General features: G+C 39.1%; 1 protein-coding gene across 8 annotated transcripts in view; it reads left to right on the top strand.

Annotated features, from left to right (window-relative positions):
- The window catches only part of MYO9A (myosin IXA), a 186,014-nt gene that overhangs the window by 42,134 nt on the left and 116,159 nt on the right, over positions 1 to 27,721 (top strand). For all 8 annotated transcript variants that reach the window (XM_087743837.1, XM_087743839.1, XM_087743835.1 and 5 more), the window contains exons 3-4: positions 23,534 to 23,628; positions 27,628 to 27,690. In XM_087743837.1, the coding sequence (XP_087599963.1) occupies positions 23,534 to 23,628; positions 27,628 to 27,690 (158 nt within the window). The remainder of the gene's footprint in view (positions 1 to 23,533; positions 23,629 to 27,627; positions 27,691 to 27,721) is intronic.

Genomic DNA, 27,721 nt, shown 5'->3' with positions numbered 1-27,721 from the left:
CGTTCTCATTCATGCCCTTCCATTTTTATCCTCTTCTTTAGTTTTCTTTCACTGATCTCTTAGGGTTTCACTTTTCCCTCTATTGATCTATATCTAGATATCTAGATTTTATAGATACCTGGATCCCCAGATATCCAGATACCTGGATATCTAGATTTTGTAGATATTTATCTATATATCTATATATCTATAAAATATAATCCTGAGCAATATATATAATCCCAAGCAGGGACCATGTATTCATGCTTGCATGCAACCATAGGGAACACAGATGATGCTCGGCATTATATGGTATTAGAGAACAACTGAATTTCTTAATACCATTTTTTTTATCTTCCACTGACTTATTACACCAGTGTTTCTGTTATTTGGTTTGGTATTAAGTTTTTTTTCACTATATATACTTATCAAATAGTATAATGATAATGTAGCACATTACATCAGTAATGTTTTTGATCAAAGATTGTGCTGCTACTGTCCAGTAAGGCTTCCATGAGGACTTAATATCAATAAATGAGGTGCAGACTTTTTATCCCTGATATGCATAGTTAATATGGCACTGTATTTTTCTAGTCATGGAATGAGAATTTAATGCTCTAGTAGGGATTTTGTTTCTTTCTCCCCTCTCTTCTCCCAGTGAAAATACAGATTTTGTGGTTTAGGACCATTTACTGAGACCATTTTGACTTTTTTCGTGGCTGGGGAGCCCATATTGGATTTTACATGCTGGGCTTGGGTGCTGGGTGGATGCCATATAGGTGGTGTGCTGCAGCTTGGTCGCCCTTGATGGGGAACAGAAGAGCCTGAGAACAAGGAGCCTTTGTAGGACAGGGACTACACCCAGCTCCGTGGTAGCAGTTGACAAATTTTGCCTTTTTAATGGCTTCTGCTGTCCCCGTGGCTTTTCCAGGCACAAAACATGAGTGTTCTCCACAAAATGTCTCTGGTGAGTGCATTTTGTTTTGCTGCTCGAGGAGCAATACCCTCTCTTGTCTGCTCAATGACAAGGTGATGGTGTCTTACTGAGCTCTGGGAATTCAAACAAATTGTTTCCCGAGGCAGCAAATAAAATTTTCTGAATCTCTCCTCAGTGTCTTCAAATGTGAGAAGCGTTCCCTTCTTATTTATAGCAGAGAAATTGTTATTGTCACTTATTTTATGCAGTAGAGAGACAGAGAAAATGTGATTAGTTATGTTTTTTTTTTTTCCTTTTAGTGTCTCCAGTGATCACTGATATATATAAATTTAAAAGAAGAGTGTTACTTCTGGAGTTGGTGCATGTGGCTGGTGCTTGCTCCCGCCTCTTCTTTACTTTGTTTTCCTGTATGAGCCTGGAGAGGTCTGCAAGTATCATATTTGTAAAGGTACTGAAGTACCTAGCTGTCCTAGATGGAAATTAAAGATATGTATATATTATATATGTGCATATACACCCTATATATATGTTAGCAAGTGGTTCAGCACAACAGGGAGCCATTGTGTGGTGGGAAGCAGCCGGTGCCAAGCCCGCATGTGCACCTCCAGGGTCTTATGGTGGACGAGCTCCCATCTGGTCCTGCAGCAGAAGACCTCAGTTGCCTACAACCAAGATTTAGTCTGAATCGCAGCGGTTTTGGAGAATAGAAACTGAAGTGGATTTAGTGGGAGGGTCAAGAGGTTCCCTTTGAAGCCCTCATGAGCCAACTACAGCACTGTGGCAATGCAATGTATGCACCTTATTTCCCCATATGCTTCCTATAGGAAGAGAGAAGTCAACGCGTTCATTGGTGACTGCAAGTGGAGCATGAACATTGGTGTGAATAGTGATCATCGTTTATGGTTGTGTCAATGAAAATGTCTAAACCCAAGAGTTTCTGTGATGAGTGGTGTTGACCATCTCTTCTACATCTTGGAGAAGATTGCATTTTCTTTGTGGTCCCAACGTCTTTCAGATATAAAGCAGCTTAACCAAGCGCCACCTGTTCTGACAAAATAGCTTTGCCAAATTCAACAGAAATCAATTAAAAAAAGGAAGGCAATATAGCAATGCATAGGGCAGGTAGCTGCTCCAATTTGTTCAGCCTCTAAGGTTAAATATTATATAGAGGTTAAGTTAAAGCTCAGCGGAGCCTGTGGCAGAGGGCAATGGAACAATCCTTCCCCAAACCTACGTTGCACAAGTCTTGCTGAAACTCATGGCAGCAATTTGGGGTAGGCAAATAAAATAATTGTTTCCCATGTTTGTGGAAAGGATCTGCCTTAACTGCAGCAGCTGATTGCAACTCGCTTTTATTCACTTAATTAAGATGGATAACAGATAAATGTCATGCCAGACAGTTGAGCCTTTGGCTTTGTCACAGTGATTGGGGATTTGGATTTTTACGGGCAAGGGCTGTGATAGGGAAGGTGAAAGGACAAGCTGAATCTTAAGAGTTACTATTGAGTTTAAAACAACAGAGACATTTTGCAGATCATTTATTTTAGGACATAGAAAACATTTTTAAAAAAATGTCCATTTTGCATTAGTGCGAGCAACAAATTAACGAAGCTTTCTGTCACTGGCATGGTTGGTGCCCCACGTGCATCGCTGCTCGCTCCCCTGAAGCTTTGCGATGTAGGTAAGCACCGCCTCTGTTTTGTAGAGAAGAGCCTTGGAGAAGTGAGGTCCTCCTCCTTTGCCCATAAGGATGGCTGCACTCAGCCAGATGAAGGCTTCACCTCATCCTTCATCCCGTCCCTGGGAGGACATTAGGCAGGGCAGGGTGAGGCTTCCCTGCCAGTCCAACCGCTTTCAGGCATCTGTAGCTCAGGGATCTCCTAAATTGGCAGCTATCTCTGTCTAATAAATCTGGATGGGATTTTTGGGGGTCAGCTTGACTACGTGAAGCTTGTGATGACTACCATAAATTATCTTTGTTCCAGCCAGCACCATAGGAACAGCAGCGCACCGCTTGCTTTTTGGCCTACACCTGGATGGCTCTACCTCATGCTGCTAACCCAGTAATGATTTTCATAATAATGCATCTTATGGCTAAGTGAAGGCTAAAGTTTTTGGTAGGTCTTAATAGGACACAATTGATAAAATTAATGGTGTCTACATTATATAGCTGCCATCCGCCTACGCTGGTGCTTGTCAGCTGTGGCAAAGCCATCTGCAAAATGAATAACGTAATCTTCCTTGTTGTAAAAGCAGAGCATTTTAAAAATTATATATTTCCATTTTCAAGAGTTCTAGCCCTACCAAAGCCCATAAGTAAAGCCAGAATAGAGGAAAAGATAGTACAATATTATTTAAGAATTGAAATAATTCAAAGTTTAGCACAACACAAGACAAATCAGGATGGTTGGCCATTATGAAAAACATTATTTGTAGTCATGAAAGCAAATTGTGTCATTTATTTCTATTATAAAAGGTACCAGGAAACCATATAATCCGCTATAGGAGAAGTAGAGATCTGAGTAATTGTGATTATTTCTCATTTTAAGCATTACTGGATCTATTTAATACTTTTGCATTTACCAAGATGGTTAATTTAACGTGGACTAGTTCATGCTGGTATGGGCAGACTGGTAGCGGAGTATAATGTAGTGGTTTCCAAGCAGTTCCTATGAAAATACTTAAAGAAATGCTAATGCCACACACTAAGAAAATATTAATTTTGAGGGGGAAAAGGAAAAGAAATACTTTTTAAAAAGACCTTTTCAGAGTAAGAAACTGTTTAAATCTGCCCCCTCCCCTCATTACCACTTTCAGGAAAGTGAGGTTTTGAAGAAGGGGAGAGCACAGGTCTCAGAAAAAGGAGTATGTGTACCGAAAAATGCTGGGGGTGAGGCTGACTTTTTTAATTATAAAAAAGAAAAAAAAAAAGAAATAAAAAAGAAAAGTTCCGCAATTTCTGGACATAATATAATTAAGAAAACCTTATTTTTTTGCCAGCATTTTCCAGATCTGTAGTATCCTCGTGTTTGATAGGAGGGAATAAGAACAGAGAAACGGGATGCCTATGCAGCAACTTTGTGGTAGGGATCAAAGATTTACTGATTGTCCCAAAACAGGCAGATTTACTTATGGTTTTTAATCAGGAGAAAAATCTTGGACAAGAAGCCATATGAAGGATGCCAAAGGAGAATGAAAGCATGTGGATAAAAATGCTCATGTCCAAGATAAGGGCAAAATGTTAAAAGTTTAATCTGCTTTATCATTGAGGAAATTGGATTTTTTTTTTTTGAGAAATGGCAGGTTTGGAGAGCAAAGGTTTGACGTGGTGGGTTAGGGTGGGAGCTGTATCCCAAATATTTGATGCTCAAGCGCTTTCCAAAGCAGAGCAGATCTAATCTCTCCAGACTTCAGTGAAGCATCTGACATGCTTGGAGAAGAAACAAAAAAGAAAAAGAAGAAGAAAAAAAAGAAAAAAGAAGAAGAAGAAGAAGAAGAAAAAATAATAAGAAGAAAGAGACCAAGCAGTTTTTAATAACTTGGAATCTTTTTTTTAAGAATTTCTGCTTTCTCTGAATTCAGAAAAACTTAAATACAGGCTGGGAGATGTAAAGGGTAACACTGAGTCTCTCCTATGGGAAAGTGTGGGGTTCAAGTGGGGTTTTCTTCTTACAGCTTACAAATGTAAGTGTGAAATTGAATTATCCTTTAATTAAGGAGATCCAGAAGATTGTCCTGAAGAGTAGAAAATGCCATATTTTTTTGTTTGTGAGATACAAGTGGAGTGGGCTGCATCTGATGGAGCTGGGGAAGATTTGGGATTGCCTCCTTAAAAAAAACCTTCTCTACAAGGTTTATATCCACTTCTTCATTGAAAATAAACTTTGTAAGCTTTATAAATACACTTTTATGGTTTAATGTAAGGCTCTGAAAAATGTGAAGTTGGAAGTATTGGAGTTTATTTCTTTATTACCTAGGCTACGGCTGCAGAACTGGCGATGCTCAGAGGAATGTATTTGAATTATCAGGCTGAACTCTGCATTTCTGGGCCAGAGTTTTCTTGGTATCTGGAGGCCTCTGGGATAGAGGTAACCTTGCCAGCAGTTCATAAATTTGAGCCAGGCTTTTTTACCTTAGTCAGGAAATTCACATTTGAGCTTTATTTAAGCTGGGATTCATGGTGATCTAATCCCAGCATGTTGCCAAAACCAACCTGCAATTTTTTTTTTTTGGCATTTCGTTGCTCTTTTTTGTCTTAGCCTTGGTGTTTCGGATCGCTCCCTTCCCTCCCTGTCGTGCTTTTTCCCTGGAGCTGTTAATCAGAAGTGGATGAATGCATGCAATCACCCTGCAAAAAACCTCTCTGCTAATTGCGGGCGCGGTGATGGCGGCAGCAGACAGAGGAGTGGCCATAACCGCAGGCACTGCTCTGCTGTGTGTGCGGGGCAGAGCTCATCTGCTACCCAGCGGGATGTGCTTTCCAGGAAAAATTACAAGTAAATACTTTTAATTTCTCCAAATAGCAGCTAGAGGAAAGCATGTGGTGGTGTTTTGCAAGTATTGGGAGACACACACAAGCACACACAAATCTGCATTGCAGGTGTCGTATGAAAGTCCATAATAATACCTGTAAAATAATAATATCTACTATAATAGTATATGTAATATAATATTAATGTAATAATATACACACACACAAACCTGCATTGCAGGTGTCATATAGAAGTCCAAAGTATTATATATCTCTAACATAAGATCTATAGTAATATAATAATAATATAATAGCATGTGATGGTATTTTGCAAGTATTGGCAGATTATGTGTGTGTGTATATATATGCACAAGCACACACAAATCTGCATTACAGGTGTCATATAGAAGTCCAAAATAATATATATAAAATAATATATACTATAATAATATATGCAAGATAATAATACATATACGCACACAAATTTGCATTGTAGGTGTCATATAGAAGTCCACAATAATATATACATATAATAATATCTATTATAATATAATAATATATAAACACACCAAAAAATCTGCATTGCAGGTGTCATATAGAAGCCCAAAATAATTAATCAAGTAAAACCTTGCTTCGCTCTCTGGGTTGTGGCTTGGCATGAAGCTTAGCATCCTCCTTGTAAAAAGCATTATTTTATCTTAATTCTCAAGCTTCAGAAGAATGCATGTGATAATATGAGTAAAACTTTTTCGCTAAGGAAAAGAACATCCGTGATGGGTACTTAAAATATTTTGGAGACCAGTTAGCAATGGAAATTTGTCCAATATTTTGATTATTGCATCTGTTAATGAAAAGGCGAGGTGTGTTATTTATTGCTTGTTGGGTATGAGTGGCCCCCTCGAATAACTGGAGATGCTACTCCAGTACGTAGCTGTATAATTGGGAGTTGAAAAGGATGTCAAACTTAAAATTATACATATTAAGTCAGTTTTAAAGGAATTTAAGTCAATCCCCCAAAATATCAACTAGTCAATATTAGGATGATGATCTAGAATTCCCAGCGTGGTCCTCGGAGCGGTGCTGTCAGTGTATAGGTTGCCCATATACAACTCTGGTTTGGGCAGTGATTTTTGTGTAGCCAGTAGAGCACAACAAGGCTCATTTCCCTGTGTGCTCTTCTTTTTCTGCAAATTCAAGCAAAGAATAGCCTGCTCCTGCATCCTCTCTTAATTGCCACTGTATATTTGCTTTAAATCAGAATACTCTATTGCCAGAACTTTTAGATGAGTGTTAAATGGGGAAAAAAAAATGTGGAGAGAGCAAAGACCTTCAAAGACCTTTCCTTGCTTGTGAAGCATGCCTAAAAATTCAACAAGGTAGGTCATCTGCCATTTAAGTTGCCCAGGCATATGGCTAGTCAGTTCTTAAATCACCCGTGATTTACTCTTACTCCCTGTTTTTGCATCATGTAGCTGCTTAAAATGATAAATAACTCCAGTCCTGTTCCTCCACTTGGGCTGCAAATTGTATAAACGAGGATGCATGTTTAATTTTGCCAGCGATAAGCACAGTGATACTTCCTAAATTGCCTTGTGTCCATCTACACAAACTCCTTTTCTTTCTTAATATTCTCAGTATAACAAGTGGGCATCCAAGAGTCCGTAAGCCTGGATTAATCCTGGACTTGGGCTGCTTCAGGAGGGATTACAAACGATAATAATGGCATTAACGCTGCAAGATGGGAGCGAAGCTTTCCGAAGTGCTTACGCAGCACAAAGAAACTTTGCTGAAGCCTTTCGACTCGTGTGCTGCTTTCTACTTTGGGCTGCGAAGAAGAAAACTGTGGTTTCTAGAATTACATCACAATTATAATATTTGTAATAATAGAGATGCAATATAAATAGCCTTATGGCAGAAGGGAAATATATGGGTAATGAATGGGTGTGACCTGCCTGTTGCTGTCTTGGTTTTTCTTTCTGGCTTGTGCAGCCCTTCCCTCTCTATAACATCTGGTTTTCATCTGCTACAGGAGAGCCAAATAATTTCAATAAAACTCAGAGAAAACATAATGCTTTAAAAAAAACCCGACATACTGATGTTTGCTTGGTTTTCAAGTGGGGTTATTAATTAAATTTATCAGCCTGGGTTATTGACAGAGTGGATGCTGACTTGGATGCTTGAGTAAATGCATCATCTGATGGACAACGCAATTACAGCTTAACGAGGTTGGAATGCCGCATTTTTCCTTACAAGGGCCTGAAATGATAAATAACGTGAGTTGAGGTTACTCTGAATTTTGGTGCATTCCCCAGCTGACGTCTCAGCAGAGCGCTGAAGCACGGAGGTGATGTTGCTGATCAGAACAGCCTTATTTAAGTGGGATTGGCTGTGTCTGCTCAAGGATTGAGCACACAGCAATATCTGCATCGCGCTAGCCTGCAGCAAAGATGCATTTCCTAAATTGTTGAATACTAGATATATTGATATAAAATAAATATGTAATATATATACGAGATATATTAATAGAAAATAAATACATAACAGATGAGATACATAAATATGAAATAAATATAATATATAAATATATAATATATAAATATATATAAAATATGAAATAAAATATATTATTTTCTTTATATCTGCCCCTCTAAGTCTGATTAAGGTTGTCATTTAGGCTAATTTTAAAGTTTAGAGGTAGCATGAGTCAGCATCTGCTTAACCTCCATCACATTAGCAGCCCCCATAACTAAGTTTTTAAATTGCACTTTATTGATCGTTGGGCTTTTAAAGAAGTCCATAAGCTCTTAGCGAGGGCTTGGCGGCATGCAAATGGAGTATTTGTCTTGCTATGAGCAGTATTGACCCAAGCAATCAGGTACTCGAGGAATATTTAGTAATTTTTTTTTCCATTTAGGCTGCAAAACTCTCGCGGATCATTAGATTGTCTGCTCCTGCCCTCACTTTTTTTTTGTTGCTGTGAAAGTTTCGTTAAGATATAATTATGAGTAAGCAAAATGTTTCTGGTTTTTCATATTAATCACATCTATTCTGCAAGAGAAACGTAGCTGGGAGAAGAAGCTTTTTGAATAACTAGGTCATCTTACCTGCTAGCTTAAGGTGTAAAGGATCTGTGCGAGCAAATATTAAACTCTATAGGAGCCATAAGTTTGCATTTTGACTTTAACGGTTGTCATTTTTAAATTGCTTTATGGTTATTATGTCAAAAGACCTTAAGTGTTAATTTTTCCAAAGAGTTTAATTAAGTTTCTAGCTTGCAATTGGAAATTCAAAAAGTAAAATAGCTTTGAACTTCCTATTAAGTAAAAAGTAAAATAGGTTTGAGCTTGCTATTAGGTCTTATACTTTGAGAGAAAATGCTGCATTTCCATTTATTTGACTTGATTCAAACCACATTTGATTTTACTTCACCCCAGATTGCTAGATCCATGCTTCATTTTGCTTAGGAGCAAAGTATCTTCGGTCAAGGATGCGTGATTGGGCTAGGGCGCTTGCAACTGCTGAAAGCGTTTTAAAAAAAATTATAGAGGTAGTTTATTTTTTGGTCCAATGCTATTCCTCACCATCGAATCAGCTCAGTTTCATTTTGTGCATCTTGCTGTGGACTGGTGCCAGGGACATGGTTAGGAGGACGAGAAAGGCGAACAGTTCAGTGAGTCGGTACTTAAATGTGTTGATAATTCAACGTGGAGATTTTCCTACCTCTTTCTACCTATTACATGAGTTGTCTTTGATGCATTTGTTTTCTAAAGTGGCACTGGAAGAACTGCAAATGTAGTAATAATCCGAAACCCACTTATACCATAGGTTTTTAGGCTGGCTCAGGATCTTGATCTGCTTGGGAATAGCATCTCCTGTGTATTGATGCCACGCTTCCCAGGGAGCAGCACAGTATAGATGGTAACCTCTTAAAGTAATGTTGATGCTCAGCATTGCTTACATTCAAACTTTGATTTTGGAGCTCCTTAGCACCAATTCCATCTTTTATTCCCCCTTTTTTGTACAGTCGCTGATAACATGGGGTTTCTTTTCCATGCCTTGTTTCAAATTCCACCTGAGTTTTAATTATTATAGTGACTTTAGACTAGGTAGCTGATGAATTTTTAGTAGCTCCCATCCACCTGGATGTCATCCAAGGGGAGAGACGGGGAAGAAACAGCAGAAAAAAGGAGAGATGACCAGGGTAATAGCCTTGCGTATCGGATGCTGGAGGCCGGATGACCAAAGGCTTCCTGCTGAAATCCGGCCAGCATGAGGTAGGACAATCATGCTGCTGTTCCGTTCGGGAGTTATAAACAAGAGGATGAGGCTCAGCAAGAGAAAGAAAGGTTTCTTTCTGTATTTTTCCCTTTTGTCAGTTTTTTAGCTTCCTTTTCCATCCCTCCTCCTCCTCCTGAAGTGCAGGCAGAGCTATTTAGAGAAGTAGTGCTGTTTTCACGAGTTTAATTTTTTAACGTACTGATTAAAGTCAATTTTACTTGCTGATTAAAGTCAATAAAGAAATACATTTAATACCCTCTCTTTAAAGATGCAAACAAAACCCTCCTTAGATACCACTAATCGTATTTTTGTTTGGGGTTTTATAAAGCTACTTTGAGTGAGCAGAAGCAGCATCTCCATCTTTCCTATTCAGGATAAATAGATGCACTCCAGCAGTTTCTGGAACATCCTGCATGCATGTTTTTATGCAAAAAGGAAACAGAATAATAAGTAGCTAAAAAATATAATAAATTCACATCATCCCAAATGCAGAGTGGCTGGGCTCCTTTCTTTAATCCCTCTTTCAGGATCGTGCATTCTTTATTATTTAAGGGAGATATCTTTTGGCTCTACCCCCATAAAATCTTTCCAAATTGCTCCAAGCAATACGTGCTGAGACATTTGGACTATACTATGACCGCTTGAGTGGTCATCTCCTTAGTGTTGTCAGCAGCTTCAAATTTGGGTGGTGTATAATGAGAATAAACAGATTGCTGTCTGTTGGCGGTAACTTTATAGCTCTATGTATGGCGTAAAGGTTTTGGAAGTGGATAATATGTGATGAAGAAAGTGAGGTCTGGATCTAAGATACCCTCCAGTCTTTTTCCCTGCGAAGATTGATACCTCCACATACACGCGCTCTACTAAGTTTGATTAAAATCATATAAACCATCATCTCTATAGTTCTGCCTTAATTGAAGGGAGATCCAAAACATCAAAACTATGTGTTTTGATGTGTTCTTGTCTTGTGTTCTTTATTGAGAACACAAAAATTATGCCTTGGATCAGACATCATGAAGTCATGTTCACCCTCTGGAAGCTCTGTATCGTGTAAGGGTGGTATGGGTGGTAGCTGGAGAGCTGGGGTTGTGCCTTTGGGCATCACTCTTCTCCCCTCGGTCCTGCAGGGAGGGATGCTCCGGTGGTCCATCCCCATTCTGGGAGCAAGTGCAGGAGTGCCATCAGCTCCTTTCCTTGCAAATGCTGGTTCTCAGTTTTTACAAACCAAGGGTAATTAGTAATGACCTGCTCTCTATTCTGATGTGTTGCTGTGTGTTAAGTCACCACTCACTTCCAAATAATAGATGAAAATGTGTTTTTATGTAGGTTATAAATTATATGTTGCTGCTCAGCACAGGGAGTGCTTGTTTTTCCCCTTTCTTTTTCACATCCCTGTACTCCTCTGGTTAAAGATCCTTTTCTCCCATTGGGTTCAACTGATGAATCTCTTGCTAAATTCAGAAAAAATACTTTGAATTTGTACTTGAGCTCTGCAGTTTGTCTCAACCTGGCAGAAAACATGTACTCGAAAGCTTGTTGGGTTTTCCAGCTATTCCAGTTAGTCTGGTTAAAGATACAAAATTTCTTGCCTCTATCCATATCCCATTGCAGCTACTATGATACCAGCATCAGGTTGTGATTTTCATTTATTTACTATATATTTAATTACAGAATAATTGCCAAAAAGCTTAAACACACTGTAGTGATACTTCAAAGCTTGAAAGAAGAAATACTCGTCTAAACTTTACTGTTGTAGAGCTTGCAGGTTTCTTACAAAGGGAGTTGTACTCTGTTTAATTACACAGCAATGGAGAGGGAGCATGTCAGCTGAATATCTTCAGAGTGGGGAGCAATCAGAGAGGATTTATCAGGCTGCATGGTGGCAATTAAACAGAAAAGACGTTAGAAAAAATCAGACATACAGTACCTGTCTACTGGAAACCACCACTTCAGGAAAACAGAACAGAGAAAATGTAATGAGCGTGTACTCTAACAAAGCATTGCTTATTTGCATGAAATTAATTGGAAAACAAAGCCTGCCGTTACTGTTTGCTCCGGCAAGCAATGCCCCTGTGAATTTTCCAAGTGTATCTTCTGCATTTCTTCTGCTGTCAGCTGTGCAGAGTGTCGTAGCATGAAATACTTGTGCACAGCTCCCAGTGCAGCAGACAGAACATCGCTCATTTATTCTGAGCAGGTCACCATCTGTCCATCCATCACACACCTTATTTCTGAATATCTTATAATTTAAATGTGGTACTGCACATACATGTTATTATTCTAGTGTTTGCTATATTCCTCTAAAAGCAAGAAGGTTTAAAAAGTTGGTGTTCTCCGAAACATTACATACAAAGACTAAAGATATTGCAAAGTTAAATGCTATTAAATGCCTTTGGAGACTTAATTTGCACTGCAGTTCTGAGGCATCATCAGTGACATGGCATCCTCCTCCTGCTTCCCTGCTGCGTGGAGCTCTGGGGATCAGCTCATTTGCGCAGTAAAGTGAGCTCACATCTGGGAGGACCCTGGCTTCATTTGCTGTGAAATTTGGAAGACGTATTGCAACTGATGGAGGGAGATCCCAGAAGGAGGTTCAATGGCTCTTGGATGCTGCTCTAATAATTGGGACTGCATTCCTTCCTCTGGTTTGCTCCATTTTGGGTCAAATCTCCAATGCAAAGTATGTGGTTTGTGCAGGCTTTTTGCTCCTTGTTGTCTAAGTACTTGAAGTCTTGCAGTGATATTGGATGTATGCAGCCACTGTAAAAATTAATACTTGAAGTGTTGTTAAAAATGCTGCCCATTAATAGAAGGTATGGCCTCAAGCTACATTTCTTAATACATACATGAAAAAATTGAATAGAATGAAGGTGCTTTTGAGTCCCCACTTCATGATCTCTCTTGCTTGGCCAAGGTGGATGATGAAGAGCTGCTACTCATCTTCTCATGGGGAGAAGGAGCAGCGAGGGCTCTGCATCCTCAGCACGCCGGCCAGCACATCTGTGCTGGTGCACCAAGGCTGGGCTTGGTTTGACTCCTGCCCTTTCCGAAAAGCAGGGCAACATGTTCCCAACACACTATCCCAACTGCTCAGCATTTTGCAAAGTCAGGCTAGGAAAAGGTGGACAACAGAAAAATATCTGTGTTGGTGTTTTCTGCTGCATGGGAAGATGGAGTACAAAATCTCACCATGTTTCCCTTAATTTTATTAATTCAGGGCTTTCTTTTTTGTTGGATTTTAAAAAAAAAAAAAGAAATGCAAAGACTATTCTCAGAAATACCAGCCTTGGCAGTATTGAAGAATACTGTGCAAAGCTAAATAGGTGATTTTGGCAGGGTATGCTTTGAAGTGAAAGCTCATTCTCTGTATGGAGACCTCTTGCATGACAAACTGAATTAAAACACCATGCCCGTCTTGCGCCATGGGGCATCGGCTGTTTTGCGCTTGTGTTGCAGCTGTTCTTTTCTCTGTAGACAGTGGATTGTATGGTGTTGTATTTACCCCCAGCTTAGTAACCTTTTTCAGTTTGTAGAAAACCTCTCCATTACGGCCTCAAAAATACACACATTTAATACCTCTGGCAAGGTGACAAGCGATACCTCTTAAATTGTCCTATTTTGCTTTACATAAGGGCTGAAAATACACGGTTAAGAAGTTGCACCGTCTCCTAAGACAAGTGCCTGATAGGAATACATTCATTTTTGAGACTTCTTTTTTGCTCCCTAAAAATAATCAGTGTCAGCTGTTGTTTTTCCTGGCACTTATCAAATATTCTGATCACTGATAATATAATTTTTTTTTTCAATGCTATGCATCAGTCCAGTGAGATAATTATTTTTTTCAGTGCTACGCATCCGTGTGGCTCCTGCAGGTGTTCTGGTCCCTCCTCAGTACTTAGTAATAAGCATTTTTAAGCTCTGATTTCACTATTTGAACTGTGCTAAAAAGGGGAAAAGATGTTTTTATGGATTGATCACATGTCCGAAGGTGCCCATGGCTACTGAAATGTTGCAAGCACTGGAAAACAACAGCCCAGCGGAGCTGCTGTGGTGCAAGCGAGTAATCTTAACTGCGTACAATGCACAGAAATTTGATGCTGCACCTTAATAGCACTTGAAATTTTGGAATTGCATCAAGAAGAGTTGCTGATTATTTGTATAATCCCGCAGAAGAGCAAGGAAGGGCTGGATACATGTATATTCATGTTTAACCTTGTCCTTACTTGTGTGATGTTTCACATGGCAAAAACCAAATGTGGCTTTTATTGTGTTGATTTAATGGCAGAGCTCTGATTTTTTTTTTTTTTGAGGGGAGGGTGTGTATTATTTTTTGTCTGTAACTAGCAAAAAGTAGCTGAGGTCTAACGGGAAGGATAACACAGGCAGAAGCCAAGCTGGGTCTCGTATTACAGTGGTATGCTTTTGTTGCTGCTAATGTGTTTTTGTTTTTCTTCATTAAACGTATTTCTCTTGGGAAAAGCAGGAAAAATATGTGTGTAAAATATACACGAGGGCTCCGTGCCTCTGGTAAGAGGTTCCAGATGGGAGGTGTTATGGTAGGGACACTTCCTCCTGTCTTTCAGTGTGTGGCATTGATTTTGGTGACAAACTGCAGGAAAACTTGTGTCAAGCCCAGAACAGTGAATGCTTCAATTTTTTTTTTTTTAGTGTTTTTTGGGCTATCCAAGTATGCAGTGGGAAGCTGAAACTTTATTTCTAAACATTTATGGGCCCATGTAGAATCATATTAAAAAAGGAAAAAACCCAGGGTTTTGAAGGGACTTTGAGAGGCCTTCTCCAGGGGCTGGAGAGTGTCCAAGGGTTGTACACCAGACCAGATACCTCTCCCTAATTTAGAAACTGATGGTTGGAGAGGAGGGAATGGAAGCTGGTGAAGATGAGACTCTTGCCAATGGGCGATGTTTTGCTTCCATGCCAGGCAGCGGCTCTCGGCTGTGGCTGAGTTTGGCGTTGCGTTGGAGATGCTTCTCTTCAAGAAGACCTCCCCAAACTTTGATGGCTTGTTTCCAGACCTGTCCTCAGGCTGAAGGTCCACAGCTCCACCACACAAAGCAAACAGTGTTGCACCAAGAGTTCCAGCCTGGGCAAGCCATTGGCAATACCAGCCTGTCATCACCAGCTCTTAAGATAAGTGAGTCATAGCTCTAGCAAGTGCTGCTGACTGCTACTAGAGCTATCAAAAAGTGAGAACAGAGATAGGAGCTTGTGTATGGCAAAACATGTTGTCCTGCAAGGTCGTCCTAAGGGAACGTACTCTCCTGCATGGATGTTTTTGCATAATGAAATTATGTTTTTTAAAAACAATGGTACTTGTTTTTGGGATGTCATGTGTTGTACCATTTTGAAGCATTAGTGTTTCCAAGACAACATGTCTGGCCAAAAAGAACTAAACCATGTTACTTTTGGAAGCATGTGAAGCCATGGGCGAGGACTGCCTTTCTACAGCTGTCTGTAATGCTTGATGCACTAAAAAGCTATAGGAGATGCTTTAGAGACAGTGATTTACCCTGTCTTTTGCAGAGCACTGAAACACGTGAATGTTTGTCTGGTTTTGGAAATGGAGAAGTCATATTTTCTTTGACAGTGGCTTCATGGCAGGTGAGACACGAGTGGTCAACAGCTCTGGAGATTCAAAAGCCTCAGCCTCAAGAAAAAGGGCAGTCCTGGTGCTGCATATGTTGTCATCTGCTCAGCTCAAGGGACGTATTATTTGCAATAAGACTTTATTTAAAGTAAAGGAAATAATCTGTGGTCCTGACACAATGTGGGGTTATTTCTAGCAGTTACAGAGACGTTTTAATTGCAGCATCGGCTGTTCGTGATGCATTGGTGTACTTACTGTAGCTCTGCAAAAATGGATTATGCAATATGAGGAAATCGTGGTATGACTTGATGCTGTAACATATAATATAACCTATTTGATAGTCACTTTAAGGGTTTTTTATCTGTCAATATTCTATTAGTTCTGGTTTGTTTCTGCTGTAGTGCTCCTTTATGGTACTTGTATTGCCTACTGGGGGAGCGTAAAGTCTCCTCCTTAAGCCATGACTTGTTTTCAACTGGTCATTTTATTGCTCTGTGACTATTTTGTATCTCTATATTGGTATGAAAAAGATAGTTCAAAGCACCCATTAAGGAGATTTTTCTCAGTCCTGGGACCTGTCAGACAGCTGCTATCTGCATCTGATGTAGTAAAGTTTGTTCTTTGGCTGAAGAATATAAATGTTGGGAGTTGTAAGAATCGCCTGGGTTGGAGAGACCACTGTAACAACACCGAGTTTCCCAACTTCATTTTGGGATACTTCCGTAAATCTGAAACTGAACCTGGGCTGAAGATTTTTTTCCACCAAAATGTTTGTTGGATGATGTGTGCGAGTTTGCTGGAAAACATGAGTGTTTGGCTGCTCTTCCCAGGGCCATCCACCCTATGCATAAAAAAATAAATGTATGAGCAGAGGACCAGGGATGTGAGCCAGACTTTAAGGATTTGGCAGCCTCTGCCTCCAGGATCCATCTGTACTGGCGTTTGCCAATGACCGTCTGCCAGCTTAGCCGGCTTTTTTTTCCGGTTACAGCACTTGCATAGGAAAACTGTCCCCGTTTGGGAAGAGGACTTAAGTAGGAAGCTTTGGTTTGGTTTGGGGGTTTTATTTTGTTACATCGTGGTTATGTGGTAATTCCTTTTTTTCCAGAGCGTTGCTTAAAAGGAAGAAGCTGAAATGGTCTGATCCTATGCTTAAGTATGAGAAAAGGATGGATATTCTGGCAATGTTGAAGCGTTTGCCGGGAAAGCAGAGGATAAATCTTATTTCTTACATAGCTGATGGACCACCTTCATCAGCAGTGTGTAATGACTTTTATAGTACTTTGTCTAGGGTATCTTACTCTATAAGTTATTTAATGGTGCTCTTGATATTTCCATTATGTACACTGGCACTTCTTTTATTCAATTAAGTTGACCCCAAAACCTTCTCCAAATCAGTGCTTTCCTATTAAAAGTAATTTTGTCCCATATTTGTATTAGGGAGTGTGAACTTTAAGTGCACAAAGACAAGCGGTCTTAACTGAAACTGTATTTTATGCCCAATTGCTGCAAAAGATTCATTGGTTAATTACTCTGTCCCAGGATGGCGACTTGATTCAGCAGAAGGGGGAATTGCTGCCCTTGAATAGTCTCAGTTTTGCTGTGGCCAGGTGGGTTTAGTGCAAATGTTTTACAATGTTAAGACATTTTTAGTTGGCATAAACTATAACAAAAAAAATGTTTCATAGTCTGTACCATAAGTAGTATTTTATACTTAAGTTCAATTACAAGAAGGTATGTCTGTTAATATGGTAGAACTCACTTGGCTGCCATTCAGTAACTGTAATTATGAAATTAAATATTTGATATGCTTTATATTGAAAGAATACCACTGAGTTTAATTCTGCATAGTGAAGGGTGTGCTGTCATTGACAGTGGGATGAAGAGTGTTGTAACCTTCATAAATGCAACAAATGGTACATTTGTTTGGAGTGGGGAGAGCCCTTAAACATGGTTTTAGACCTTTGGGCAGTCTTTTCAAGCCTGTCCATATGGACCTGTTCTCCATAAGGTCCACAGGGACAGGAGGAAGAGGAAGGGTTTCATCAACACTTCCCAGGTGTCTTTATCCTTTGGACTTTCCCCATCTGAAGTATTTGCAGGTCACATATTTGAAAGGTTCTTTGATGGGGAATGAAAAGCAAGGAGAGGACAGGGTTGCATCTTTTTGGTTGCTGTGCCAGCTTAAAAAAATGCATTACTAATTTTATGGGAAGAAACAGAAAACTACATGGTTTTGAGAAGCTTGTAAGCAAAAAATAATGCTAATAAGAGACACTACAGAAAGTGAACACCACCAAAGAGATGTTCTGCTGTGGTTTGCTATCAAAGACTAACATGCGATTGGATTTTGTTCTAGGCAATGTGTTGAGACATGACTTTCATGTTGCTGCTCTCTCTGCACCAGAATAGTGAGGAAGATGGCTAGATACTTGAAAACTGAACAATAGTTGAGGTTGGCAGGGACCTCCAGAGGACATCTGGTCCATCCGTGCTCGAAGCAGGTCAAGTGGGCTCAGGGTCTTGTCCTAGAGCAGTTGCTGTTTCTCGGCTTGATGGAGCATTGGATTCCCACCATGGATCAAATCACCAGCACCTTTGAACAACTAACTGCTGCAGGGCTTGCAGAGGTTTGAGTGTTTTTAATTTCTTCTTTAACCTGCAACAGACTTGTATTGCAAGGAAGGAAAACATAGATCTAGTATTTTTATTTTTATTTTTTTCTTTTTTATTTTTGTTATGGTACAGCAGCAGCTGGAGCTTTGCACATAGTTTCTTTTTAAAATACTGAGTTGTTTTATTTCACGCAACCTTCTGTGTGCTGTAGGTATTGCCAACCAGGAGATGTCATGGGGGTTATCAGCTAAATGGGGGGGCGGTGCATGGAGGAGGAACACCTTGAGTTGTGTTGTGAGTCGGTCTAAGTTGTATATAAATCCTGATATGTATGAAAGAATTGAAGATTTTAGATATATACTTGTGTATGTGGTTTTTTCAAACTCCTATTTGCCATTCAAAGTCTTCTGCTCATGTCAACAGCCAGGAGAAATTTTTTATACCTGTTTGTAATAGAAAAAGAAAAATGTCTTTTGTCATTATAGACCTTGTGTTTAAACTGCTCTGTCACCTTTGAGGTTTGAAATGGAAAATTGGGTTTTGGCTCTGCAATGTGCTCCAGTGGCCCATTGAAGAAAAGAGTAATGAAAGAGAAATCTTTTAAAGATTTTAAAAGTCAATGTTTGGCAGTTCAGGGTTGCAGGTCATTCTCGGTGAGAGCTCTGCTCAAGCGTTGCAACATGAGTGCTATAAATGCTTTGTGGTTTGTGCATTTTACCATAAAAGCATCAATGGTTTTATTAGGCAGCGTGGAACATCTAGCCACAACCAAGAGAATTAAAGAATGAGGTGTCAGCAGTTGAACTCATATTTAATTGCTGTAAACTAGATATTCAGTATTATTGCTTGGCCACGCAGAACAATGCCTTGAAGGATTCGTATAAAAGCTATTTTACTTTGCAAGAATGCAAGTTGTAGCTCATAATTTTTAGCTTTGGTACTTATTTAGGTGCTTATTTAGGTGCTGTGGTCTCTGCTGCATAGAGGTGGCTTTTAGGGCTCCTTACGGAAACAGAAAGTTGGGGGAGGTATCTCAAAGTGGTATAGTTTTAGCAGTGCAATTCAGGTTGACAGGTTTTATCAGGCGGTGAGCTGCAGATTTAAAAGAAGTATTTCCCAGGGCAGAAGCAATAATGAGAAGGGATTTAGCAAGGCTCTAACTTAAGTAGTCTAGATGTATTTTATGTTCTGGCCATAGTTCAATATATTTCTGTTAAAAACCAATATAACAGGACAAGAAGCTGGGAGCTCGGTTGCAGGTTGAATGAAAACAAGCAAAAATGATCTTTATCATCCAGCTGTTTGTTTCAAGATGCAGAAAGGAATTTGTAACTGCAGAGAATAACTTAAAAAGCCAGTGAATGCCCTGGTCACATAAAAAAGACATTAAAATTATGAAATTTCAATATGCTTATTTTTCTGTGTCTTTTTTTTCTTTTGCAATAAGGATATTTGTGCATTATTAGTTTTTGTCAAGCATAATGTATAGAATATTGGGAAAAATAGCCTTCAGATCTGGAAATAAATTACAGGTGATGTTTAAAACTACCGCTCTTTGTGGAAGCATACTCTGGGCTTCCCTAACAGAAGCTGTAGGTAAAGCATGTGAATGCACATCTGACACATGCATTGAATCCTCACTGTTACATCATTTGTGCCATGTCCATCTAACTCTGGCCTTGTGTTTATATTATTTGATGGTAAATAGACTTTTCCTATGCTATCTTCTTTAGTGCAGTCCCTGTGCATTAGGGCTTGGGCTCTTTGGGCATCATATGGAGTCTGCACCCCTCTTGTCCTTTATCAGCACCTGTATACGCAAAGATTTTAATTCACAAATATTCTCTTTAGTTGCGTAAGTTCAGATGAGCATTTTATTTCCCTGGCTGCTATATTGCTGGCTGACGCTTTGAGTTTCCACCTTGCTTATACAGTTACAAGTCATTCATACTTTATGAATACATTTGATTCATGAATTCCAAAATTCACAGTAAACCAGGGAATACAAGTCTTCCAGCAGTCTCTTGTCTGATATTAACCTATTTCTTGTCCCTAGCATAAATGAGCACGACTAAATCTTACTCCCAGTCCCTTCAGTGCCCCACAATGGAATATAACTATTAACATAACTATTCCATGATGGCATAGCCCGTACTGAGATCTAAGCAGTTGGCTTGCTTTTCTTCTGATATATTTATGGTATGGCTTTCTAAAAACTTATATTTACATTTCAAGTAGACGGGAAACCATTTAAAAACTCTTGTCTATTAATACATTTCTCTTTCTATACAGCAAAGATAAAATGATGTATTTATTTTTCCCTCTAAGGGTGGGTGCTAGAGGCTCATTTGAGAAGGGCAGGGCTGGGGACCTTAAATTCACCAGCAAAGGCACATATTTCCACTAGTGCTTTCACTGCAGAAACTGTTAGTCTATAGGGGAATGCAGCTGTTATTTTATATGGGAATGACATTCAATTAGGATTATCTATATAACAGCATCTTATTGTCATTGCCATATGAGAACAAGTCACTGCAGTGTATTCCTAGATGTTTGGAAAATAACCTTATTTCAGGAAAGACATTAAAATAATCCTTATTCCAGCTGTAATCTGTAATTAATCCAGATTGCATTAATTTTCAGTCCAAAATTAAGACACGACGGGCCTTCAGGGTCAGGCAAAGAGGAACGTGAAATATTTAGCTATGAAATTGTTAATTTTTTTTTTCCCTGCCATCCATGATAAGCATCTCTTTGTGCAGGAGGGTTGTAGGAGGCAGGAGGAATGGAGCTGCTCATTTCTCTGCCTTCTCTAAACTGTTGAATCACCAGCGCTGGGTCCAGAGGGATGTTCTGCTCCTACAGAGGGACGTATTGAATTTTGTTTCCTTCGAAATGTTGAGCCCTGGCCAGTAAAAGCTTTGGTCTCCCCGAGAATTTTAGGAATGCTGTTAGAGAGTTTTGTCCGTTGAGCTGCTCAGTAGCTTCGAATCAATGAGTTAGTAAAGGGAAATAATCCGAACAGATGATAATTTGTTTTAGGGAAGTAGTTATAACTCATTTTGTGTTTTCTGAGGCTGAACTATTATATTATGCCCTGGCTGCAGAAGGACATGATGTCCTGTTCAAGTATATATAGATTAGGCATGCATAAATTGAATTAACAGCACTTTTTTTTTTATAACCCAGTAGTTCTGTTAAAGAAACACGGTGAGTAAACCAAACAAAAATGTATTAAGTTGTCTCAAGTTAAACATCAGGCGTTTCTTTAGCTACTTGTTGGCCCTTCACCAGCGTGCCTTTGCCATAGAGTCAGCTGTAAGTTTTAACAAGATGTGATCCAAAGAGCTTTCTCATTTACATCAGCAATAAAGAAAAATGCATGAAAAAGGGATATTATGGGTTATGATTTCTGTAGGCGTTTGGGTTATAATATATAATGAGGTCTGGCATATTAATCCAGAAAAAAAGCTCATAAAAAAGAGGATTGTCGCAGTTCCTCACTCCTGTATTTGAAACATTTTCTCCTGACTCTAAATGTTCCTTGTTACAGAATAAAAAAGATTTATTCCTGGGTAAGGCTCTTCCCAAAGAAATCTGAATAAATAGACCTTATTTCCCTCCATGAGCTATTACTTAAGGTATAAGCACAGGGAACCAAATCAGAAAATCCTTTTAATATTGTTTTTTCTTAAATTCTTTATTAAATTATATGAAAAGGTGATTAAAATAGGGCTGTCATCCGTTTAGTCTGTTTGAGATTTTGTTCTCAAATGAAGATCATTAATTAGGAGTACAGAAAATTTATCTTATTGCCTTCATGAGATGTCTTAGATTGCAGTCAATCCTATTGCAGGGAAATGCTCATAATGTAATAAATATTATTTAAAACAAGTATATAAATATATGGCGATGCACTACCTTGTGTTGAATATCAACGTGTTCTGCTTATGGGCTTCTTGCTGTGTCTCTGCTCACTGAAATACCTGGAGGAGGGCAGGTAAATCCTTTGGAAATGTTAAATAGCATCCCATCTTTTAATACCAAAATGCCTATTTTGGGGGAGAGGGTGCCTGGATTTTCATCACCAGGAGAGTTTCGGGGGCTTCAGTGGTCAGCTGGAGGTGTGGACACCTTCAACGCCCTCCTGAGCGTGGGGTAGAGGAGGGATGCTGGGTGCAGGGAGGATTTTTGGGGGGAATAAGCAGAAAACAAGTGTGAGCAGCCTGAAAAGACGCGACGCCTCTGTAGGGGAGCGTTCCTTAGCTGTGTGTCTGAAATTATCTCTCAAGTGTAATCTGCTCGCTCAGCAGGTTTCGGCTATCCCAGAACTTGTTTTAGTCAACTAAAACAAATTCATACACAACAGCTTGAGTTTAAACAAATCCCTGTATTCAAATAGGGAGAAAAAAAAATCACATCATTATTCTGTTAGCAAACCTCCTTTGGTTCTTTAATCATTAGATCTAAGCAGATTGCTAAATAAATCTGTCTGGCAAGATAAAAGTAGATGTGAGAGCAAGCATCACACAGTTTCTGAAGGTGTCGGATACCTTTTTGCTAAGGTTTCATTTAATTTGGCCTTTTTTTGTGCTTTTAGTTGCAAAGTTAAATCTGAAAAGGTCATTTGAGAAGCTTCAGATTATAGATGTAAAGCCCTTTTAATCTTTTCTAATAAATAGCTGAGTAGGGAATAAATCTATTGGGAGCTCAGAGCTGAGCTCTGGTATTAAGCCTCGGCACAAAACGTATTTGTAATTCAATGTCCATACATAAACAGCACTTAGAAATTATCTTGTGTATAATTACCTTAAATAAGTTTGGCTTAGAAGAAAAGGTGAATGATTATCAAAACTGGTTTAATAAATGAAACATTAATTGGACGTGACAGCTTGACAGATTCTATTACCATGGGCCAGGTTATTATTAAAGTGATTTAGGCACAATTAAAAATACCAGTTTTCAGTGAAGCTGAGCTGCAGTTCTTACAGGTTTCCAATAGCTCTTCTGTTCAGAGATTTCTTTTAAATGGCGATAAATGACTCTCTGTATTAGGTGCCTTGGTAAGGCAGGATTTTAATAAAAGCTTTGCATGATAAAGACTTAAAAGCATTTTGATTTTGGAAAAACAACAGCAGCAAATCAAAACGTGTCAGACAGTGTCTGAAATGCTGAAAATACTCTGGGTTATGCCGGTGCTATATATGACATTGTCTAACATCTGAGTAGCCTTCAAAGCATTTTTTTCCCTTAATTCCATATATAATTAAAAAGCAGCTTCCTCTAGCTCATTCAAATTTAGAGTCTTGTTGGAGCAGTGTACTTTTATAGTTGTTTAAATGAATAAAGGACAGCCTTAATATAGACTATAACAACTTCAAATATTAAATCTCTCTTGTACAACTAACACTTTATTTTTAAACAGTGTTTCTCTGCCCTTCATGAATACCAAATTGAAAATGAATATGATCCCCAGAAGCTCGTCATTATTATTTTGTAGACCATGCAACTAACTTTCACCATATCCTTTTTATTAATTATACAACGATAACAAAATCCCCAAAGTCAAGTTGTTAGTGATGTGCATATAAATAAGGTAAAGTGGTGGCTTTTTGAACGTAACAATGGCATCTCTCTCTTTTCACAGGCTTTTGGAAATGCAAAAACGGCACATAACAACAACTCAAGTCGCTTTGGCAAATTTATTCAAGTGAATTATCAGGAGACGGGCACTGTGCGAGGGTAAGTGGGAATCACATCGAAGATGCTGTACGTAGTCTTACCTGCACAAGGAACCTAAATAGGCTGTTGTAGGGGTTACATGAAAAAAAAGGTTAATTTTTTTGGCCACTATGTTTCCCAAAATGGAGGGGGGGACACTTTTTTAGCATATTTAAATCCATTGGTACGAAAATGTTGGCATATCTGAGCTGCACATTGAAGTGTGAATACATCTGAGCTGGCTTCAAGCCAGTTGAGCTCTCCTTAATCATTATGTCAACTTTATAATTAAGCTGAAATGGAACTTTTCCTCTTAAGATAGCAGTTAAGGAAAGAAAGGGGAACGTTTTAGCTAGGATGGGTTAGGGAGCTGGAGCATATGATAGGAAGTAGAGGCTGAGCAAGCTGGCTTTGCTCAGCCTCAGGAAGAGAAAGCCAAGGGGGGATTTAATCTCCAGCTGCCTGATGGGTGTTACAGAGGCGATGGAGCCAGACTCTTCTTGATCGCTGACTGATTCCCCATATGCTTCTGTCTCTACCCTGAAGTCTCTCTTTAACCCAGCCCTTGACCAGTTAGGGCCTCTTTTTCCCCCAGGCCATTGCAAGGAGACGCTTGCCTCCATAGTGGTTCTCCAGGGTTTATTTCAGCATCTCTTCTGCTCCCCAAAGCTCATGGGGCACACAGCTGTGACTCAGACCTTCCTTCTCCCAGGGAGGGCTGCAGCAGAAGTGCTGCATGGTTGGAAACCTATGGAAGAAAACTTCTGGGTGGGCTTACCTAAGCCTGGCTTTCTCTTTGGCTTTAGGCAATTTACACAGCATCAGGTCATCACAAAGTGACTCAAGCTAGCTCTAAATGAGCAGGGCTTCCTTAACTCTGCTTTTTGTCCAGGTTAATTAACTCAGTTGGAAAAATGAACAGTAAAAGTGGCATTCCAGGGGTTGTATGATTTCTGCAGCTAGCTAAGAGATCTCTTGCTGGGACTTTGTTGTTAATTTAGAGAATTGCTTTTAATTTTTTTTCTTTCTTATTTTCCAGCAGAACAGTACCACATAAATAGCTTCCATTAATTTTTCAAATGAGCTTGGGTACTCTGTGTACCTTCCTGCTGTTTTTTCATTCTACGTCAAATCTGATGTTCTTTTTCTTTTTTTTTTTTTTCCTTTAATTCTGGTGAACAGTTCTCTTAAAAGTATAAGTCTCCCTTTTTAATACCTACTGAAATACAGAGTAACAAGAATCCAACAAATGCCTTAACAATGTATTATCTTGGCATGCTATATTAGGTCTGTGGAAGTGGCCTCTATTTATACTTGGCAGATAGGTGCAAGTAACATTGTATTCGTATGCTCTAATTCACAAAATAAAAGGAATTTTCTCTCTTCTTTAATAAAAATGCACTTTCTTGGTCTTTGGTTGCACAGTGTGACATGACTGTTCTTTGCTATAAGCTTGCTGCCCCGATGAAAATAAAAAGACATTTAAAAAAAACTGTGAGCTGTTCCTGGGATACAAGACCACAATTTTTTTCCCATAGTCTTACAGATCACAGGTATTTTTATCTTTTTTAAGACAGCATAGATTTTAAGCACAACCCGAGTCAATTATCATCCTGTATTCTGCATATTATTTGCTTTGTTAATCTAATTGTATTTTGCAGCCCCAAATCAGAATTTTGTTCTGTTTGGAGGCTGAAAATAGCAGTTGGATATTTGCTTACAAACCCTATGAATATAATGACCCAAAACTTGAAGCGAATTTAAACTTAAGAGATGTAATAACCAAGAGATTTAGTAGCAGCCAACCCCACCCCATGAAATGAAGTCTTTGAAGATGTCTTTAAGATTGATGGAGCATGAGCAATGGCTACAGTTAAGTGCGTTCCCATAAGGCTTTATGAATTTATTATGTCCTGTTCGATGATAAGCGAGTTCTGGAGGAAGGTCTTTGCAACCTGTTCAGTCCTCATAACATGATCAAAAGCCTCAACATCTGACATGCTCCATAAAATTGCAGAAGAGCCAGATAGGAGACATTTTAATTAAAAGCAAGAGTGCACTGGTATAATGGTAAATCTGTGCAATGACATGAGGCTGTATCTCAAATACCATGAGTTGGCGCTTTCAAACATGCTGTGCTTGGGTGTTTTGCATGTTGGTATTTGTATATGAAATTCAGTGTCAGATTTCAGATGATGTTACCTAGGATGCTAAGTACAGACTCTGTAGCATGCTTAAATGAGTATTTTTCACAAAATTATACTCTTAGAACTCCTTTTCTTTACTGTTAAAGGTAGATTTGATGTAATTGACAACAGTAAAGAAAAAGAAAACATTTGGAGACATCTACTTTTTTATACTTAAATTGGTTTTCCTTTGCACTGTCCTATTACAAGAGGGGACATATGTTCTTCTTGGGACATGTATTCATTATGGCCTTTGCACTAAGCAAGGAGTATTTTACCAAAACAGCATTTTAGTTGCATCTACAAAAAAAATTAAAAAAAAAAAAAAAGTTTAAAAAATTTGCCCTGATTTAAATAGTGGTTTGGACCAGATGACCTCTAGAAGACCTTTCCAACCTAAATTATTGCATGAGAGTGATTTTTTTTTTTGGGGGGGGGGGGGGGGGAGTCTGTAATAAGAGCAGAAATCACAGGGGAAGGTATGAAATGTCAAGGACGGTGGACATGATCCAGGTTGTCATACAGCAGTGTGCTGAGCCGCTACCCAGGGCTGTGAGTGGGATCTGGGACACTGATACCTTTTTCACTCATCTGTTCACTGAGGCTGCAGCGAATTTATGGCATGGCTTGGAAAGGAAAAATTGGTTTCAGGTTAGAAAGGCGATACAAAAAAAACCTGTCGGTGAGGAATATCCATAGACTATTCTCAGCTTCCTTGCAGGGAATAAACAAGAATAAACATTTTTGGTGCGCATCATACAAAGAAATAATACTGCTTTGCTGTGTGTCTTTCTTTACTCCTCCTATTCAGCAAGATCGTCCCATTGGGGGTTGGATATGCCTTTTCCAGTAGCTGCTCCTATGAGCTGCCGTAAGAGCTGTCACAAAACCTCTGCAGCATGTCCAAATGATTTATTTTATTTTTTAGTGAAAGGAGGGGAGAATTACTGAGATGCAAGTAATAAATAGGTCTGTCTTCCCCACCTGGAGACTATGGTGGAGAAGCGAGCGTGGAGGCCCCTCCTTGTCCTACCATGCCCAAGATTCATTGGGTTTCCTGATTCATACATGGCTGCTAGTGTTGGTGCCATGTCACTGGGTGTCTGTAGCTGGAAAAGCACAGCTACATCATCAAAACTGCCAATTATAACTCTGGTTTCTAAATCCCTATCATTACTGGTTAGTATTGTTTGGAAGAAAAAAACCTGTTTAAGCTTGTTTTAGCTACACAAGCTTGAAAAAAGTATTTAATATGTAAATTAAACATGTTTATTATGGAGGCTCTTAGGATAAAATGTAAACTCCAATAAGGAGCTTTTGCAATTGTTTTTTTGCCATAGCCACAAGTTAACAACCCGAGTTTTTGTTGAGAAGTGGCTCTTCTGGAAGAGGGGATGGTGATTTGGGGACTGATTCTGCAGCTAAATCTGATCTTGCAAACTTTTGCACCCAGGTGTATTTCTTGTTGAAGCAGGATTTCTGCACAAATCTTGGTCTGCAAGCAATTTTATTTTGCTGGCTTTGGATTAAATAGGTATCTGAGATTCTTCATTGCTGTCAAAATTTCCCCCTGTGCTCTCTGCCCATAGGCTAACGCATCTGAGATCATGTTTTTCATATCCTAGTTAGTGTTGGCTTTGTATCAAACCAAAAAAACCTCAAAAGCCAAACATAACATTGGGCATGTTCTGCCTAGGAAGAAATTTATATAACTAAGTGAAACAAGGCTGAAACTTTTTTTTGCGCGTACTAAGACTGAAAAGTTCTGGTAAAGCTGTGTTCATTTAAGTTGAATATTGGGTCAATGAATAACGCTTTTATTTTTCCCTTCCAGAGCTTATGTTGAAAAGTACCTCCTGGAGAAATCACGACTAGTCTATCAGGAGCACAATGAACGGTACATGCCTATATTTTGCTTACAGTGTTGG

This window comes from Nipponia nippon, unplaced genomic scaffold (assembly GCF_047370975.1).
Source record: "Nipponia nippon isolate SJK-2023a ecotype South Korea unplaced genomic scaffold, ASM4737097v1 scaffold_9, whole genome shotgun sequence".
Taxonomy (NCBI): Eukaryota; Metazoa; Chordata; class Aves; order Pelecaniformes; family Threskiornithidae; genus Nipponia; species Nipponia nippon.
This window is presented reverse-complemented; position numbering and strand designations above follow the sequence as displayed.